This window comes from Zonotrichia albicollis, chromosome 4 (assembly GCF_047830755.1).
Source record: "Zonotrichia albicollis isolate bZonAlb1 chromosome 4, bZonAlb1.hap1, whole genome shotgun sequence".
Lineage (NCBI taxonomy): Eukaryota > Metazoa > Chordata > Aves > Passeriformes > Passerellidae > Zonotrichia > Zonotrichia albicollis.
Window position 1 is genome coordinate 7,898,821 of NC_133822.1, and position 17,456 is coordinate 7,916,276.

The 17,456-nt window shown below is 45.0% G+C and overlaps 1 protein-coding gene across 6 annotated transcripts in view; it reads right to left on the reverse strand.

Annotated features, from left to right (window-relative positions):
* Nucleotides 1-17,456, reverse strand: part of FRMD4A (FERM domain containing 4A) — a 378,230-nt gene that overhangs the window by 207,077 nt on the left and 153,697 nt on the right. The window contains exon 1 of one of the 6 annotated variants that reach the window (XM_014268635.3): nucleotides 8,495-8,907. The exons of the other annotated variants lie outside the window; for them this stretch is intronic. Within the exon in view, the coding sequence (XP_014124110.2) occupies nucleotides 8,495-8,560 (66 nt within the window). The 5' untranslated portion in view covers nucleotides 8,561-8,907. Of the gene's footprint in view, nucleotides 1-8,494; nucleotides 8,908-17,456 lie in introns of those variants that run through there. 6 annotated transcript variants of the gene reach the window in all.

Here is a 17,456-nt window from a genome sequence, read left to right on the forward strand (position 1 = left end):
AGATAGCAAGCAGGGCCTCTGCTAGATGGAAGGACATTTCCCTTAGGTTTTAGTGTGCTGGCAGGTCAGTTCTTTTCCCACATAACTCACAGAGACAGTAATTAATTAGGGAGGGAACTGGCCTGACCCCACTGCCCTGGAGACACGCCCCTGTAAACATCACGGAGGGATGGAAGGGGCCACCTCTGACTTCCAGGGCTAACATAAACAAAGGAGGAGATATTTGGCAACAACAGCACATTCCCACATGGAGGCTGTGCAGCAGAGGAGGGTGTGATGCACACACGAGCTCTTTTTGCTGGGGGTCTGGTGCAAAGCCTTTTCAAATCCTGCTCACTGCAATGAACGTGTGAATACTTGGTGCATCTCACTATCAAATCTTCAAATGTGAGCAGGCTGTTCCTGTGGAGTGCTCAGCACTGCTGATTTGTTTCAATTCCTGAAGAAATAGGGGTGTGCTCAGCGTGGCATGGAAGGTACTCAGCCTTGAGCTTGATTTAAGCCTTAAACAGGATATGTGACATATGGACTGTGTCAAACACTGTGAAGATAAATGCTTCTTTGTTCTGTGCAATTTTCTCTCTTTTAAAACTTCATCCTTGTTGCACTGCTTTGATTAATCTTAATATATTGTGGGAAAGCATATGTGTCTGTGTAAGGGAAGGAGAGGGAGCTGTGTTGCCCCAAGAGAAAGCCACATGAATAGCAGAGAGACCAACATGTCCCTGAAGAAAGGAGGGAAGTGGAAGACCCCTGAGAGAAGTTACAAGGGAGTTTTTTTTAAGCTTTGCCAGACTTGGTAAACAACTTCTCAGGCAAATTATGTTTTGTAGCTGAGGTCTTGCAGACATGGAATAATGATGACTTTTCTCCAAGGAAAGAGAGAGGAGAAGACTGCATCAAGCTGAAAGAGGAGCTGCTAACATTGGCAAAATACAAACCCACACACAACTTGGTTGTGTTTTGTGTGCATTTTCTGGGCAGATGAAGAAATGTGAAAAGTTTGACTCTCTGAATATTCTGTCTTGGAATCCTGGAGTCTCTCCCTGTAATCCCTATCTGTTCACACAACAGCCTATCCCAGTTGTAGGACACACCTGAAGTGGCATTTACCTCTCCTAACTTTGGTCCCTTTATGTGAGGATGCCACCTGGACTCCTTTTGTCAGAGCTGGAAGGAAATGGGCACTTGCAAGGTTTGAGACACCAGACCTGCTTTAGCTGCTTGTTTTACTGGGGGTTGAATGGAACCTGAAAGTGTCCATGTCTCCCCACCAATTACCAAACAAACATGACAACTGGCCACTCTTTGTCTGCCTTGCCAGCTCTCAGAGGCTCTCCTCTGTCTCTTGGTGGCTGTAATTAATTACCCTGTGTTTGCTAACATCCCTTTTGGCACTCACCCTCCCAGCTCTTCGTTCTCACTGTCTCGTGTCTGTGTGTTGTTCGGCATGGCTGGCCAAGCCTAGGCTGCTCCACAGAGCTCTTCTGTTCCCCAAAGGCTCTCTGAGGGTCAGCAGCACGACCTGACTCTGCTGGGAGTGAGGTGGGAGCTCTCTGCAGCTGATGGCACCATGTCCAGGGCAGCAGCACAGCACTTTGGCTTTTCCTCTGCTCCAGGACTGTCCATGGCAGCTGCATCCCTGGCCTGGCTCAAAAAATGACTCAACAAACTCATTAAAGGACAGCTACTGTGGGTGCTAAAGTTGAAGGTGCTACTTGTGGGTCATGAAAGCTTGAGAACAAGGAACTAGTTGTTGAAAGGCAACCGTGGAGGTTCTGGTTATGCATTTACCCTCTTTTAGCTGTCTGTAGGGACCTGATGTCATCTGTGGCTCAAGACATGGTGCTGGACTACATCACTCACTGGGAATACCTGATGTGATTATTTTTCATTTCTCAGTTTCAGAAGTGTCTAAACAAAACCTGAGGCAAGCTGCCTAATTAGATCTCTTTAATGGCACAATCCTGCTAAACAACCTCAGCTTTTACTGCAGGTCAAGGGGCTGATTCTGCTTCTCCTCTCTGCCCTGCCATAACTCATGCTGACTCCTATGTTGGAACGTGAAGCTTTAAATCTCCTGCAAACTGGAAACTGAGGAAAAACTGGGGGATACTGTTGTTGCCAGAGAAAAAGTCATTAGGAGCTGGTTCAAATAACCAATTTCTCAGATAAATAAACACATGGAAATACCCATTATATTGCAGGGGGTGAGGTTAGCACCCACACTTGTGCATTATGCATGATTTGTGACTGCTCTGGGTACAAACTTACTTCTTGCTCTTCGATTAGCAAGCCCTGGCAGCCTGGCAAAGCCGCACAATTTATTGCTGCTGCAGAGGTTAATGGATCACTTTACATGTTGATGGTGTCTTATTATTACAATGGTTATTAAGAAAAATGTGAGACAGACACCAGGAGTCGATGGCAACTGCAAGAATGTTTGTTTGATTACTGCAGGGAGGGGAACTGCTGCTTGCAGGAGTCATAGTGAAAATGGTGTTTGAGCTCATCACTACCATCTTCCTGCACCCCTCCTGCCTCCAGAGTGTCCTCAGCCCAGCCATGAGGATGGCCACTGTTTACTAGGGCTGATGGCATGAGAAAATGGGAAGGTTAATGGGATAATTGCCCAAAGAATGGACAATTTTCACAGTTATCTATGCCAGAGCATGCTAGAACTAGATCCAAAGTCACACTTCATGCTTGGCATCAGAGATCTGTGAGACATTGATAGTCGGATTATTCTGCAATATTGTGGAGTTTTATACTCTGGAGGGAACAAATCACCAAGCAAAGGTTCTGGAAGTTGTATTTCTACTCCTTTCTAAGTGGGAAGATGAGGAGAAGGCTGCTTAAATGGCTCCATGTCCCTCTGTCTCACCTTCTCTATTTGTAACACGAAAAATTATCAGTGCTGATTTTATTGTTGTTTCACTATTACTAATAAAGACCCAGGTCAACTAAATGCCCCTCCCTTCACAGCTTAGTTTTAAGAGCTGGAATCTGTGGGTATTGGTAGCCACTCCAAATCCTTACTGGGACATGATGGCCTTGTACAGCTCATAGTGCCACCCCCATTGCCAAATCCACCAGGGAGGTCTGTCTCCTGTGGTGCCGCTGGCCAAGAGACCTGCCCCTCATTTCAGACCCTTCCCTCTTAGCATTTGAGTCCCTCTCTTTCAAATATTTGAAATCTGTCTGGATACAGGAATTTGACTCCCACCTTAATTCCATTTCATCCCAGGTAATTTCTTCTGACTGAGTTTCATACTCTTGGTGCCCTGGTGTTAACTCTGCCAGAACCTGACACCATGGGGAGGGAGAAGAGCAGCTGTTTCTGTGAGTGATGGAGGAGGCTGGAGCATGGCAAATCTGGGTTGCTGCATCCACCCAGGGCAGAGCAATCACAGCCCATCCCCATGCCAGAAAGCCCTCACAAATTTAATTTCATAAGATACTCTCATATTTACACACGTGTATATATGAGGCTATATATGTAGATATAGGTAATTAAAAATATTTTTAAAATATTTTATAGGTACATATATAGACATATATGCATCTACCACAAGTATATATTTTTCTGTGGAGTGTGGTAAGAAGAAGCCTGAGGAGCCAGCTGTGAAAATAGATGCTTGCAAGAATGTAGAAGGAGCTATGGAGTGTACTGTGGATATGACAGGATGTGTTTGGATGGGCTCTAAGACCCCAGGAACCATTGGAGATAAATTCCCTGTTGTATTCCAGGTGATACCTGGAGTGGGCCAGCACATAGGGTTCATGGTTTAAAGACTTCATCTGAAGGGTTTTTTCTCTCCTAGGATAACCACTACAGCTCCATCATGTCTATCCTCAGTCTCCTTTTGATGCCAACTGATGTTTGACTACCTCAGGCTCACTTTCCTAACAGGATTATTATCCCTTATCCTGTTTGCTTGAAAGTCTGTTTTTAGCAGGTCTAAAGCCAGATCCACAGTGCAAGGAAAAGCATCCCTCATTGGGGCAAGCTCCACCACCCTTCTCACTTTCAATCCCTTCCAGACATCCCATGCATGCTGGGCATGGTGTACCCTGAAGGTTTGCCCTACCTGTCCTAAGGCAAGGCCTGGAAGGCAGCAAGGTTCATCCTGAGGTCTGGAGTTTAGTTGCTAATTGCAGCCCCAAGGTGTGTGAAATGTCTCTGTTTCGGCCCACGCGTCCAAAGAACAAGTCAGAGTTCTTCAGTTTTCAGTCTTGAAGTTGCTTATTAAATCTTATCTGTAAAATTTTCTTTCTGCCCAGCAGAGATCTGCTCAGCAGGGCAGCCAAAGGCACTTTGACCACCCCTGAGGCAGTGTTGTCTTTTTATACTACAAACTACACGTAACATATTTACAATTACTTTCCAATACCTATCACCCATGTTACACCGTGCACTTCTACCCTAGACAAATCCCAAAGTGCCAGCATCACTGCAAAAAAAGGAGAAGAAGAAGAAGAAGAAGAAGAAGAAGAAGAAGAAGAAGAAGAAAGCCTGGACACGCCCAAGTCCCTCCATCTTGTCCCCAAAAGCCCTCTTCTAAGAACCCCAAAATCTATATTTTCACCCTGTGACAATTTTATTATTACACTATTTAAACTTCTGTGACTTTCAGGTCCTCATACAAAGCTGGTAATTTGCTCCATGGGTCATAGTCTAACCCACAGGTGTTCTGGGCTGTGTGCCAGGGTCCCTGAGCCCCTGGCAGGGGTCCTGGAAACTCTGGACACCCAGAGGGATGTACTGAGTTCTGACACTGAGATTTCCCTCAAAGGTCTCAGAGGTCTCAGACTGCTCAAGAATGCTCAGTGTATCCAGATGCAAGGAGGGTTTGGATCAGGGATGCCTTTTGCAAGCTATGAAACCAGGATTCAGAGCCTGCATTTCATATCCAGACTCCCTGGATATGAAATACTGAGCTTGTCCCTGCACTCCCCCCTGCTTTGGTCTCTGCCTGTCTGTCTGTCTGTCCAGCTCTCTCCAGGCAGCCAAGTCCCAGCTGATGGAGCAGCATTGCGCCGGTGATGACAGCTAATTATGAAATGTCATGTCAGAGGCTTCCCTTTTATCTCGTCTCATCCAGCCCAGCAAAGCTCTCTAGTGCCCTTTGGAAGCAGGGGAAGGAAGTGTCAGAGCAGCACCAGCTGCTTCTCTGATAGCAGGATGACAGCGTGGCCAGAACAGCCTGTCCTGGAAGGAAGTGGCAGCTCGTGCCATGTAGATGCTAATCTCTGGTCTCCACAAAATGAAAAAAAAATTGTTTAAAAAAGTGTTCTCATGTAATACTAGCTTTCCAGAGGAAGTGTTTAACACATGTGCTGGTGAGGCTTGCCATTACCTCTGCAAAACAGCTAAATACACTCCACGTGAGTTCCTGCAGGAGAATTTAGCTGAAAACTTGTCCAGAGAAAAACTGGCCCGATCCTATAGTTTTTCTTCATTACTGCAGAAGCCAAATTACATCAAGGTGTGTTGGTCTGAGCTGAGCTATGCCTCAGTTTTTGTTAGAAACTGGTAGTCGCTTCTCATTTGTTGTCTGCTGTAACCTTTTACACTGTGACAAAATGGGCTTGATAGCTTGGTACAAGCTATTAAAGTGAGCTTTGTAAGGGTCCACTGATCCAAGAATGGGTTACTGCCCCTAAGGCCCAAGAAGCATTAAAACTAAGTTTCTTTGGAAGAAAAAAAAGATAACTCAAGGCTCCACAGACCACAATTTCCCAATTTTGTAAGTAATCACCTGGTTTGGAGCAGTGGAGGGCACCGAAGAATTGGAAGAGGAGCATTATGGTGACAGATGGCTCCGCTCTTTCAGCAATAAACCTGACACAGATGAAGATGCATGGCTTGGAGCAGACTTCAAGATCATTCCCAGGAGGGTCCTGTCACCTCCCAGTCTGCCCACAGCCCATCCAGCCTGGCCAGTCTGGCCCCATGCTCCTCACCAAAACACTCATCTTGCTGCAGCAAAATACTTGGTTGTGGATCAATGACCTTGCACAAATTTGGCTGCTGGAATGCTCTGTAACAGCCAGAGCCTGATGTTTTGCCCTTCTTTCATATTTACTTTTCTGTATCCAGTACATCCAGAGGTTATTTTTAGCATTGCTAAGTGAATAGGTGGTTGAAGATCAAACACAGCAGCAAGGCAAGGTGATGTACAAGTAAAGCCTGAAAATTGTGCCTGATAGTGGGGATTCTGCACATGGCATTTGATCTAGATTATCCAAAATTCTTCCTGCCTTAATTCCTAGGTAAGTTTTAGAAGAGCCCAGCTAGCTGCAAACATAGTTGCTCATAAGGGAAAAGCCTTTTCCTTGTTTTGCATAGAGGCTAGACTGGTTTCCCAGCCCTGAGGTGAGATGTGAAGCCTGGACACACTGCCCCAGGCTGTGCAGAGCTGTGACACTGCTGCAGTGTGCCCTGCACAATGCTGCTCACACAGCCCAGCTCCTGCAGAGCCAGCTGTGCCCAGGGGTGGCACAGCATGGCACTGCACAGACACCTCCCTGCATCACAATTTCAGCTCTGACTGCCCTGTCCCAGCTGGGGGTGCTTCACTGGGTTTCTAGAACTGTAAATTCAAGAGACCAGTTCAAAGCACAACCTGAGAAGAGCTCCATTGGTTTCAAAAACTGAGGTTTCACCTGCACCTCTGGAGAATTTGGCCCACATTTGATTTGGCCAACTCTCATGCTCATTGCCAAAGTCACCAAACACCAAACCCACAAACTCATGAGGAGAGGCATTTGGATGGAATCAAGGCATGGACATTAAAATAAACAATGGGACATGAAGAGCCAAGAAGATATGATTACTGGGCTGTGTGGTTCCCAGCAAGACAGGAGGCTTTTCATGCCCCTCAAACACAATCAGACACATGGAGGATGGGTCAGCCTCAGTCAGCCCTGGCTTTCTAGATGTTGTCAGTCTCTGAGATTCTGTTTGGAGCTACCCTGTGCCAAAGGGTTTTAACACCCACTGTTCAATGTCACCTGTGCCAGGAGGGTCTCAGTCCCCCAGGTGCCAAACACCCAAATCAGTGAAGCAACACTGAGGTATGAATAGACCAAGAGGAATTGTGGTGCCAAGTTTATTCTACAACATTTGCAAATATTCCAAAGAAAGCATTGTCCCCTTCCCACACAGAATAACTCTCACAGTGTGCTGTGGTGGTGAGTGGCAGATGTTACATCTTTGCTTGTCATGGGGACTGAAATCCTCAGGGATTTTCTCTGGGATTCACAGCGCTGAGAGCTGGGAAAAGGAGTTGAACCCAGAGCAGCAAATTACCATTGGGCTGATTCAGATATTACAGCCCAAAGAGTATTTCAGGATTTTGTGCCCTATGTAGAGGCTTTCACAGGGCAGCCTCCAATAATGTTCATCTACCCCAATTTCAGCAGCCTGGGAAAGGGGTAAAGGCACTTTCCAAAGTACTTGGAGAAGATGCCAGCACGGAGAAACTTGAATCCATTTCACAGCACAGATGGACACCTCAGTAACTGGACCACAGGCTAGAAATCTGGCAAGATCTCCTGTTTTTCACTTTTGAGGTTGATGCCTAAGATTCCTCATCACTAGACCCTGAAATTCAAAATATTCCATTTAAGGGATGCCAAAAACTCTTCTGAAAATTCAGAAGGTCACGTACTATCTTATTTCTTATAGCCTGAATTCAGAGAGTACAGATCACCTTGGCATGACTTTTTTCACTAAGTCAAATGAATTCGCAATGCCTCACTATTACCTTCCATCCCCTCCCACCAAAAAACCTTCTAAAACATGACCATCTCTGACCTTTAGGTGAAATCCATCAAACTGTGTTGGAAAAGGCAAGAAATGCTTTGATATTTTTAAGAAACTCTAACATGAGATGATAAAGACAGATTCTTATCTCAGATGTGTAGAATCAGATCAAACATTGCTTCACTGAGCTTTGATGATTCCAAGGAAGTAAACCCAGATTTACATTGGTTTAAAGTATTTGATACATCCAGGAGTCATAAACTGGATTCTCTTCAAAACACAACTGTTTTGCTTGTTCCTACATCTCTTACAAAATAACCCAAGAGCCACAATTGTAATCTAATAGCTGCCAAAATCCTAAAGTCAAGGACACTTGATGTCAAGCAATGCACAATTTCAATCTCTGCCAATACAATAGTTTTACAGAGATATTCCTCAAACTGACCAAATCTCTCCTCCTTTTCACATCACATTTGTAGATGATACACAAAACCAGTGCAAAATCTGTCCTGTCTTGGATCCCACACTGTTCCAGTTTTGCATGTTATTGCTTGCAGGACATGCCTAACCCAAAACATATTGGTAGAGTTGGATTGCACACAGTTTATCAGGAAATGCAAAGAAATTAAGTCAATGTAACACTTTGGATATGCCATAAAACTTGTATACTGCCTTCTGGATTATTGGCATTGCAATTTAAAAAGGAAATTGTGGCTTACTTACAAACACATCCATTAGTAGGTGCTCCAGTGTCACTTCGATATCCTCTAGTTTAGCTGCTAAAGTCATTGTGAAGCCAAACAGAGCAAAGCTGTCAGAAACCGCAATCCAAAGCGTCTGTGGCCAAATCTAGTTCTCAGACTGTCACAAATGAGTTTCTCACAGATAAGGAAAATCCAAGAAATCAGAAGTTAACATGAGAGTCGGGATGCTGCCTGGACTCGGTGCCAGCTGCCAGCCCTGCTTGCAGGACTGAGGATCATTCCATGTGTCAGGATGGGAGCAGAGGCTGCAGCGTGTGTGCTGCCTTCCCTTCAGAGCTCCCCAGCCAGAAGCACGGAGTTATATCTGGGAAACCACAACAGAGGGAGGGAGAGACACACACAGAAGGAGAGAGAGGGGAGGAATGGAATAAACTGCCTTTGACTATGACTGATATTTATAGGACTGCTTGTTTTTGACTCCAGTCCATTTCTCTGTTCATTTCTGACCTTTCACAAATGGCCCAGCACACTGGAGCACATTGTACAAGAGGGGCAGCGGGTCCCACAGAAGTTGGCTGTGACCAGTGCTGGGCCAATTCACACAAGCACTCCATCAATGGGTCTTTGTCACAGCATACCAGGCTCTGCGCTCCAGCAGTGACAGAGGAGAGCACAGACGTGTAAAAAACAAGGAAACAAAAGTTGTTTGGGTACTAATTCTTTCCTAAGAGTATAAATAGATCCCCTCACCCACTCCTCAAGGCACTGGCGTGCAGTGGTGACTGCTGGGGTTATGTATGGAGGGGAATAACCCCAAAAAACCCTGCAGTGACCGACTCTGCAAACTGCTTTGGCACATGCTCCCACAACTCAACCCCTTCAGCCCTGCAGCATCCTCATCCCCTGAGCCCTTCTCAGGACCAGACCCTTCCATTTGCTGTATTTATGGGAAGTGTAAAGCATGAGCCCAAGTGCCTACTGTTCCTCCATACATCTGGTCCCATTTAATGGAGAAAAAGTTTCTGCTTGCTCAGCACTTTGTAGCTCTCTCAGCTCCACATGGAGTGGGAAGGTATTGATGGACATGACCCAACCAAAGCAAAACCCAGTGGAGGTTCCCTTCAAGGATTTTTCCATAATGTTGACTGGAACAAACTGGAAAGGAAACTGAGGCACAAAAAGGAGAAATACTGAAAGTCTTGATATGGCCAGGAATGGTGTCAAAGTCTTCTGCATCCTAGACAGTGAAAGGTTCATCAAACTGCCTTTCATGATGTTCACATTGCTCAGCCAAATTGCTTTTTATTTATTTGACATGTACCCACATAGTTTGAAGTCTGAGAGTGAAATCTTGCATGTGATGTTTTCCAGACACTGGACAAAAAATATCCATGAGACTGCACTGAAGGCCTCAGAAACTGAAGAGCAGCATTGTTTATAAAGGTGTGAGATGGATAGAGTTGATGGAGCTTAGAAAGATCTCTAGTCATAAATTCCTAGTAAATATTTTCAGAGTTATAGCTGAAATCACATTTTCAGACATGTACCCATTAGCATCTGAACAGGAGCTGCCTCTGATGGCCAAGTTCTACCAGACAACAACATAATGGACCATTTGGGACGTGTTGTGATGGATGGCTTCAACAGCAGAGAAGGACATGTCATTCATTTTCCAGCTGGACCAACTCTCATCCACACATGGCCCTACATCAGATAATGGGCTGACTGCTCCAGAAATAAGCCCAGCATGGGAAGCTTATCTACTGCAAAAAATCCTGTTAATCATTCACATGCTGCCCTTTGATTAAAGCTTTGACAAAGTGTCTGTCTTCACCAGAGTGAGTGGAGGGGTGTTTTAATGAGTGTGGATCAAGACAAGGAGGAATACATTTGAAAGGAAGGTGGTGGAAACCCAGGGAACCAGAATGCAGTGAGGCAATGAGTGAGCTGGTGTGCATGGCTCACCACAGACAGGATTTCATGTGTTCTGCTCTCTAGGAAGTACTTGCAGAAGACCTGACTGCTGATAAGGTCTTCATCCTCTCCAGCAAGCCTGGAAATTGAGAGATTCCAGGAATGTGTGGCTTCTACACAGCCAGGCTGGGTACAGGGACACATGGCTGGCCTTCTGCAGGTCCCTGGCCCCAGAGATCAGTGTTTGGGCTGTGTCAGATGGGCTAGCAGTGCTCCAGCCAGACTGAATCATGCATTTGTCCACCTCTAACTGACCCAACCACTGTCCAACCAGTCTGACCACAACAAGAAATTCACTGGAATCAAACATGTGATCCCTTCTGTCCTCCCCACCCCATTTATTGCACAAAGGCTAAGTGTTGAATACTGAAACACGAAATTAAAGATTCTTTTCTGTAGGCTCCCTCTGTGCAGTAGAACAGGGCAAGCATGTCACTTGTGCCCCTTGACTGTCCCTGTAGCTGCATTGTGTTGGTTACAGAGATAAACAACAGGAGACATCTTCCAGGGTCAGAAAGCAGTGTCCATGTGACAGAGTCTTTGACTCCAACACAGGCTCATTTTTGTCTTCACAAAGATGTATTTCAAGATCATTTCAAAACTGATGGAGAAAATAGTATCAGGCACAAGAAAATGGCTTAGGGAAACACATGATGCTTTTTCTGGTGCCCACTCAAGAAACACCTGGCTCTGAAAACACCACGTGCTCCACTGGCAATGGCAAGGAGGATGGATGAATTCCTGGGTTCTCACACAGGCTCAGCTCTGCATGGCCTGGGATTCCCTTATTACAACAATATATATTGGTACAGCAGGTCTTAGGCCCTTGCAGTTGCAATATTCAGCTGAGAAGTTCTCCTGCTGATCAATATTAACTGTCTGTAGAGATGGTCAGAAGTTTGGGTAAAAATTCTGTTGCTGGGAAAAGTTGCTCTGCTGGAAGTCCTGTGGAATTTTCCTGACACCCAGAGTGCAGGGCATTTTGTACTCAAGGGTATATCTCTTTCCTTTTTTTGTTCAAATTGCAATAAAATTTCAGATTCAAAGAAAAGCACAATGGGGAAAAATGTAAATTATAGAAAATGTGCAGGAGAGAAAAAAGAATCATGATGTTCCAGTCATAACTGAAGCAGTTCGTGTGACTGTGGTAAAATTATACTGATGGTGAAAGAAAAGGGTACCAAAGTGTAGATTTCTACTTTATCTTAAGCTAAAGTGTAGAAAACTGTTTCACTCAACCCCTTGAAAAAGCAGATAGCAGAAATCAGAGTCACAAAATCAGATCAAAGCAGAAGTATTTCTTCAAACAAAGGCTCTAAATCTATCCCATTGGATCTCTTCAAGCTCTGGCTTCAACTTTGCTTACCCCAAGTGACCTCTTTTTTATGGAGATAGCCACTCAAATAGAATAAACAAGAATTTCTCTGAGTTCCCCAGGGATTTTTGTCAAAACCTCTATGCTTGTGCATTTCAGGTGCACACAGAAATGAGATCACATGTGACAATGAGAAGCTCTAACCTGGTTAATTCTTTAACACAGTAGGTCCAAACATGATTCTTTATTAAATCATTATTTCCATCTTTTCTAATTTCTGAGGATGTATTATTTTGGCCTTTGCAAGCATGAGACCTCTTCTATTTAAAGCAGAGCATCCATCTGACAACACACCAGGGTATTTGTGCAGAACAGGATGTTCTTCTACACCCACATTTTCTCCTCACTTCCTTCCTAGTTTTCTTCGACCATTTGGGAATAAGATACCAGAAAAGAGCTCAAAAGGGGAGACTACTGTAGCATTTTTGCCAAAATGAGATTTCAGCAAAATATGCTGTTTTTCAAAAGCTGAAGTGTTATCTGGGGACACACTGGGTCCCAGAACTGTTTTTTTAGGAGAGTTCCAGGGGTGAAGGTGGTTGGTGGTGGTAGTAAAGAGCTGCCTTGCAAGCACATGCTTACAAAGATAGGTGTGTAAAATCAGAGCAAAAAGTTTACTATGTAAGGCCAAAAGCTGACAAGAAAGGGTTAATGAGCTCATCTGAGTTTAATTAGTCCCAGGATGTTATGTTTGGGCCAGCCCAGCTTGCAAAGTCGGGAGCTGATGAGTCCAGGGAGGATGGGAAGGCTATTTGTCCACGAGGCAAAAAACATTCCAGGGTCGTGGAACACACCAGGAAAGGCATCCTGGCTCTCCTCCACTGCCCCAGCCAGGGGACCAAGGCTTCAGTTGTGAACCTATGTGACAAATATGGGTAAAAGTGCATTTGGGGCAGTGCTTTTGTCATCCCAGAGATGTGGGATGGGCTCTAAGTCAGGCTGTTCTACACAACTGGCAGAGAACTTTTATGAACTTTTTTACTTGAGATAATCCAAATGAGGATTTGAAGATTAATCTTTTTGATCTCCTCCCCAGGTTTTTCTTCACTTTCTCCCTTCAACAAAGAGTTCTTCTCTTTGGGGAAGGTGAAGAGGGACATCCCATACTCTTGGTAAACTTGGATGACAGAGAACCATGAGCTTCCAAAATCTTCCTTTCATCTCCAATTTCCCTTTCCACACAAAAACCTGGGCACAGGAACTGATCAACCTGACACTTCCAGGTTGGACTGTGGTAATTCACTGAACCTGGAGCTGAGTGTGAAGCCTGTCAGGATCCAGCTGGCCCAGGCTCAGCCATCTGCCCTCACCTTGGTTCATGGTGCTGGAAGTCAGCCCCATCCTGCAGTAGCTTTCAATGTCACCTGAAGGCCTTGGTGATAAATTTTAAATTAATTAATTAAACTAATGCTGCAGCAAAGGCTGGCCATCAGCCTATGGCTCCACCTCAAATCTCTGATCCAGGATGAAATGCAACAGCCTCATCTGATGAAGGCATCCAGCTGTGATATCTCCAGAGAAGGAACCTTGCAAACCTTGAGTTCATGCAGTCAAGGCAATGAACAGGGAGATGATTTTGAGTTTTCCCCAGGGATCTGAGTGAGGACACACATTGCTCTACCTATTAACAGGCAGTCTGAAAGAGGAAGAGCAGTGAGGGAGCAGTTTCCAGGTGACACTGAGGGATTCAGGCTAGTGAGAACAAGGGCCTGCCGAAAAATATGATGAGACTAAGTAAATGAGCAATAAAACAGCTAATTAAATTTAATGTCACCAAATGTGAAGTAATGTTCATGGCAGGAAATATGTTCTGAACTTCACATATAAGATTATGGGCTCTGGACTCACTCAGGAGTAAGATATTATTTGGATTATAATAATTCTATGAAACATCAGTTCATTGCTCAGTAGTGGTTGAATAAGCAAATAAAATATTAACATTTACCAAGGGGCAAATAAAAGAGAATGTTAATATGCCACTGAATCAAACCAGGGTTCACTTACATACATCTTGAATACTGTCTTTTGATCCTTTTATCTCCAGAAAAGACATAAAGATGAGGGGCAGGATTCAAGGAAAGGCAATGAAGATGATTAAATGTAAGAAAAATGGCTTCTATAAAGAAATGACTGAATAAGCAAAATGGACTCTTTGGTCCAGGGGGAAAAAATAAGGAGAAAGAGACTTACAGAATGATGGTGATTAACTTGGAAAGGATGAAACATTCCTTTCCTTCAAGCCTGCAGGTGCACAGTGCACAGACAAGGCTACAACACATGTGGGGCTGCCCAATGGGCCAGCTGAGGTCCCACGTGTCCGTCAGTCCTCTCACTGGCAATGGGACTAAGGACTCCTCCATCTGAGGGGTTTGCCAGGCTGGGCTGGCTGTGCTGCCAGATGAGGAATGAGCGTGGGAGTCCCATTCCTGACCTCCTGCCCGCAGTGGGACTGACACAGCTCCACAAGGGAGGGAAAATGCTGCTTCCACACGACAACAACACAAACGTTTTCATAAGGAAGTCTCCGGATGGGAGATGCCAGCAGCTCTGAGGTATTGCAGGGAGGAAAGGCAGTGACCAGAGTGCTGGCAGGTTTAGCACCAAGGCTTGTCCCAGCCCTTTTACAGCCTCTAACTGGGACATTCCTGTTTTATTTATGAAGTGAGCTTAGAAGTCAGCAAAATAGAGCCCTGGATCATCCTGCCTCTGAGGAGTCCCAGGTGTCGCAGACATCCTTTATGAAAAATCCTTTCCTTAGGATTTTTCCTCCGGAGAAGCTGAGAGGCCTCAGGAACAAAATGTAAACAATGATTATCTGCTGCTGTGGAATGCAACAGGTGCATCTGTGATTGGTCTCATGTGGTTGTTTCTAATTAATGGCCAATCACAGCCCAGCTGGCTCAGACAGAGAGTCTGAGCCACAAACCTTTGTTATCATTTCTTCTTATTCTATTCTTAGCCAGCCTTCAGAGGAAATCCTTTTTTCTATTATTTCAGTATAGTTTTTACATAATATATATCATAAACTAATAAATCAAGCCTTCTGAAACATGGAGTCAGATCCTCATCTCTTCCCTCAGCCTGAAACCCCTGTGAACACAGTCGCACCCAGGTGCTGCAGAGCACTCAGCTTTTAATTTAAAAAATGTGGCTATAATTTCTATTTTATTGTCACTATATTCAACCAACATCTCTTTTTCCTGGGCATAGCTGCTGCTGGCTGACTTTTTTCACTGTCCCCATTTCATTGCTTCTCATGGGTGGTCCCTCTCTCCTTGATGGCCTCCCACTGCTCTCTGTAGCTAAGGAATTGTCATATTTTCATGGTTTTACTGAGTGTCCTAAGAGCCACCCTTTGGCTAAAGGCATTTGTCTACTGTCCCTCTCACATGCGCTTTCGTTTAAAGGCCACTCTGGGAAAGGGAAGAGAAACCTCAAGTTTTCTTTCTTCCAGACTTCTCCCAAGGCCAACAAGCCACCCAAGGATGAAGGAGTCATTTTGGCACAAATAAGCTGAGTGGGTGTTGCTTAGAGGGGTTTTGTCTCTTTCAAGTGGAGAGAGGGGGCTGTGGTCATGGAGAATGTGGAGAACGTGAAGGAATCAGTCTCCCAGTCTGGCTGTGCATACCCAAATCTGCCTGGCATGGCATGGCAGCAACCTGCATCACATCCATCTGCCCAAATCTCAGCCATTTTAAATGCTGCTGATAAACCCTCCCCTGTGACAGTGTTCACAGGGGTTCTTGGATGAGGGAAGAGACGAGAATGTTGACTCCATGTTCAGAAGGCTTGATTTATTATTTTATGACATATATATATTACATTATAACTATACAAAAAAGAATAGAAGGAAAGGTTTCCTCAGAAGGCTAGCTAAGAATAGAAAAGAATGAATAACAAAGATCTGTGGCTCGACAGAGAGTCCAAGCTATCTGGTCAGTGGTTGGCCATTAATTGTAAACATTTAAGATGGCCCAATCAAAAATCCACCTGGTGCATTCTACAGCAGCAGATAACCATTGTTTACATTTAGTTTCTGAGGCTTCAGCTTCTCAGAAGGGAAGAAACTCCCAAGAAAGGATTTTTAGTGAAAAGATGTCTGCAACACTCTCCTTTCCTAATCCCACAATGGCCCACTGACTTCTTCCCTTTCCTTCCTACAGCATCATCCATTGGTGTCTGGGCTGTGCCATGTCTCAGGGTGACCTGCTGGGCAGGGCTGCTGCAGTGACACCATTTCCCTGGGAGATGGCTGAGCCATGCACACTCCCAGAGATGTCCAGATGCCACTGAGCCACACGAGACCATTATTTAGCTCGCCGTGAGGGATCCCACTTCAGCTTCCCTCCTTGATGTAGCAAATCAGCTGCATTATTAAAATGATTAAAAATAGACTGAGCTTGCCTGAGTCTGCATCTATAATGGATCAATTGCTTTTTATACATTTTTTGGCTCCCTACAGTGCTGCTTTGTCATGTCGCTTTCACTTGGTGGGTGAGATCTTGAAATAATAGGCACATTCAGGAGATATAAATATAGCTGTTTATTGCTTTAAACTGGGTCTGCAAACAAATCACAGTCCCAGCTTCAGGTATTTGGAAATTAAATCTTCCTCTCTGTCCCTTCTCTTTTGGACTGGAGTCAAACACTGGACTTAGCATCTTGGCAGCTGCTTTATCTTACTTTGTCTAAAGCTATAGGCCCTAGTTCTGCTGAACAAAATTCAAACCCTCATAGGCTGTTGATTTAAGAAGCTCTTGATGCTAGTCTGGATTTGATTCCAGTAAGAAATAATGTGGAGTTCCCATTGAAAGGCTGCAGCACAGTGAAATAAAAATAAATGCACTGCATTGTGTAGCTTAACGGGGTGCTAATTTCTTGGGAGCGCATAAATAGGAGGCACAGAGCACATCTGTTTGCTGGCGTTGGGTTGGGAAAATGCAGGGGAAATTTGGAGCTCTGTCACAGGGACAGGCTGAACTTTGTTCCCATGTCTCACAGAACTGCACAAAGTCTCCTCTGTAGAATTGCCAGTTAATTAAAAATGATATTTACGGTACCCTGGAGATGCATGCTCATAATTCTGCTTTTAGCATTTCTACAAAGTCTGGCACAGCAAGAGAGCTGGGGCCCTGGCCATGCAAGCAGCCACTGCTGTTGTGCTACCCCTGTGCTGGAGTCCTCACAGAGGGGCTTTGGGCTGCCAAGGTATTTCCATCCCTCTGTGTTTGCTGATGGGTTTTACCAGCCATCAGTGAACGTGGGACACACCTCCACCTGAGGCTGAGCTTCCCAGGTGTGCTGGAAGCTGCAGTGGATCCCCTGCCTGTGGCAGGTACCCTGCTCTCAGTCACAAGTGCCACTCACAGTGAGATGCACAGAGGCACGGAGGTACCCCAGCATCCAGAAGTACCAAAATAACAATCTGTGCTCAATCCACTGAACTCCCATCACCTTCCTCCTCTAGCTCACATCCTCACTGCCCACAGAAAATATCCTCAGGCACTTCCAGGTATTTCCCTGGTGCTCTTTGTACAGGCAAGCATTTAGAAACACTTGCAGAGTTTCCTGCTATGTGACGAATGGGCTTTTGGAGAGCAGCTTGAGGACTCAAGGAGAAGCAATGTCCTGA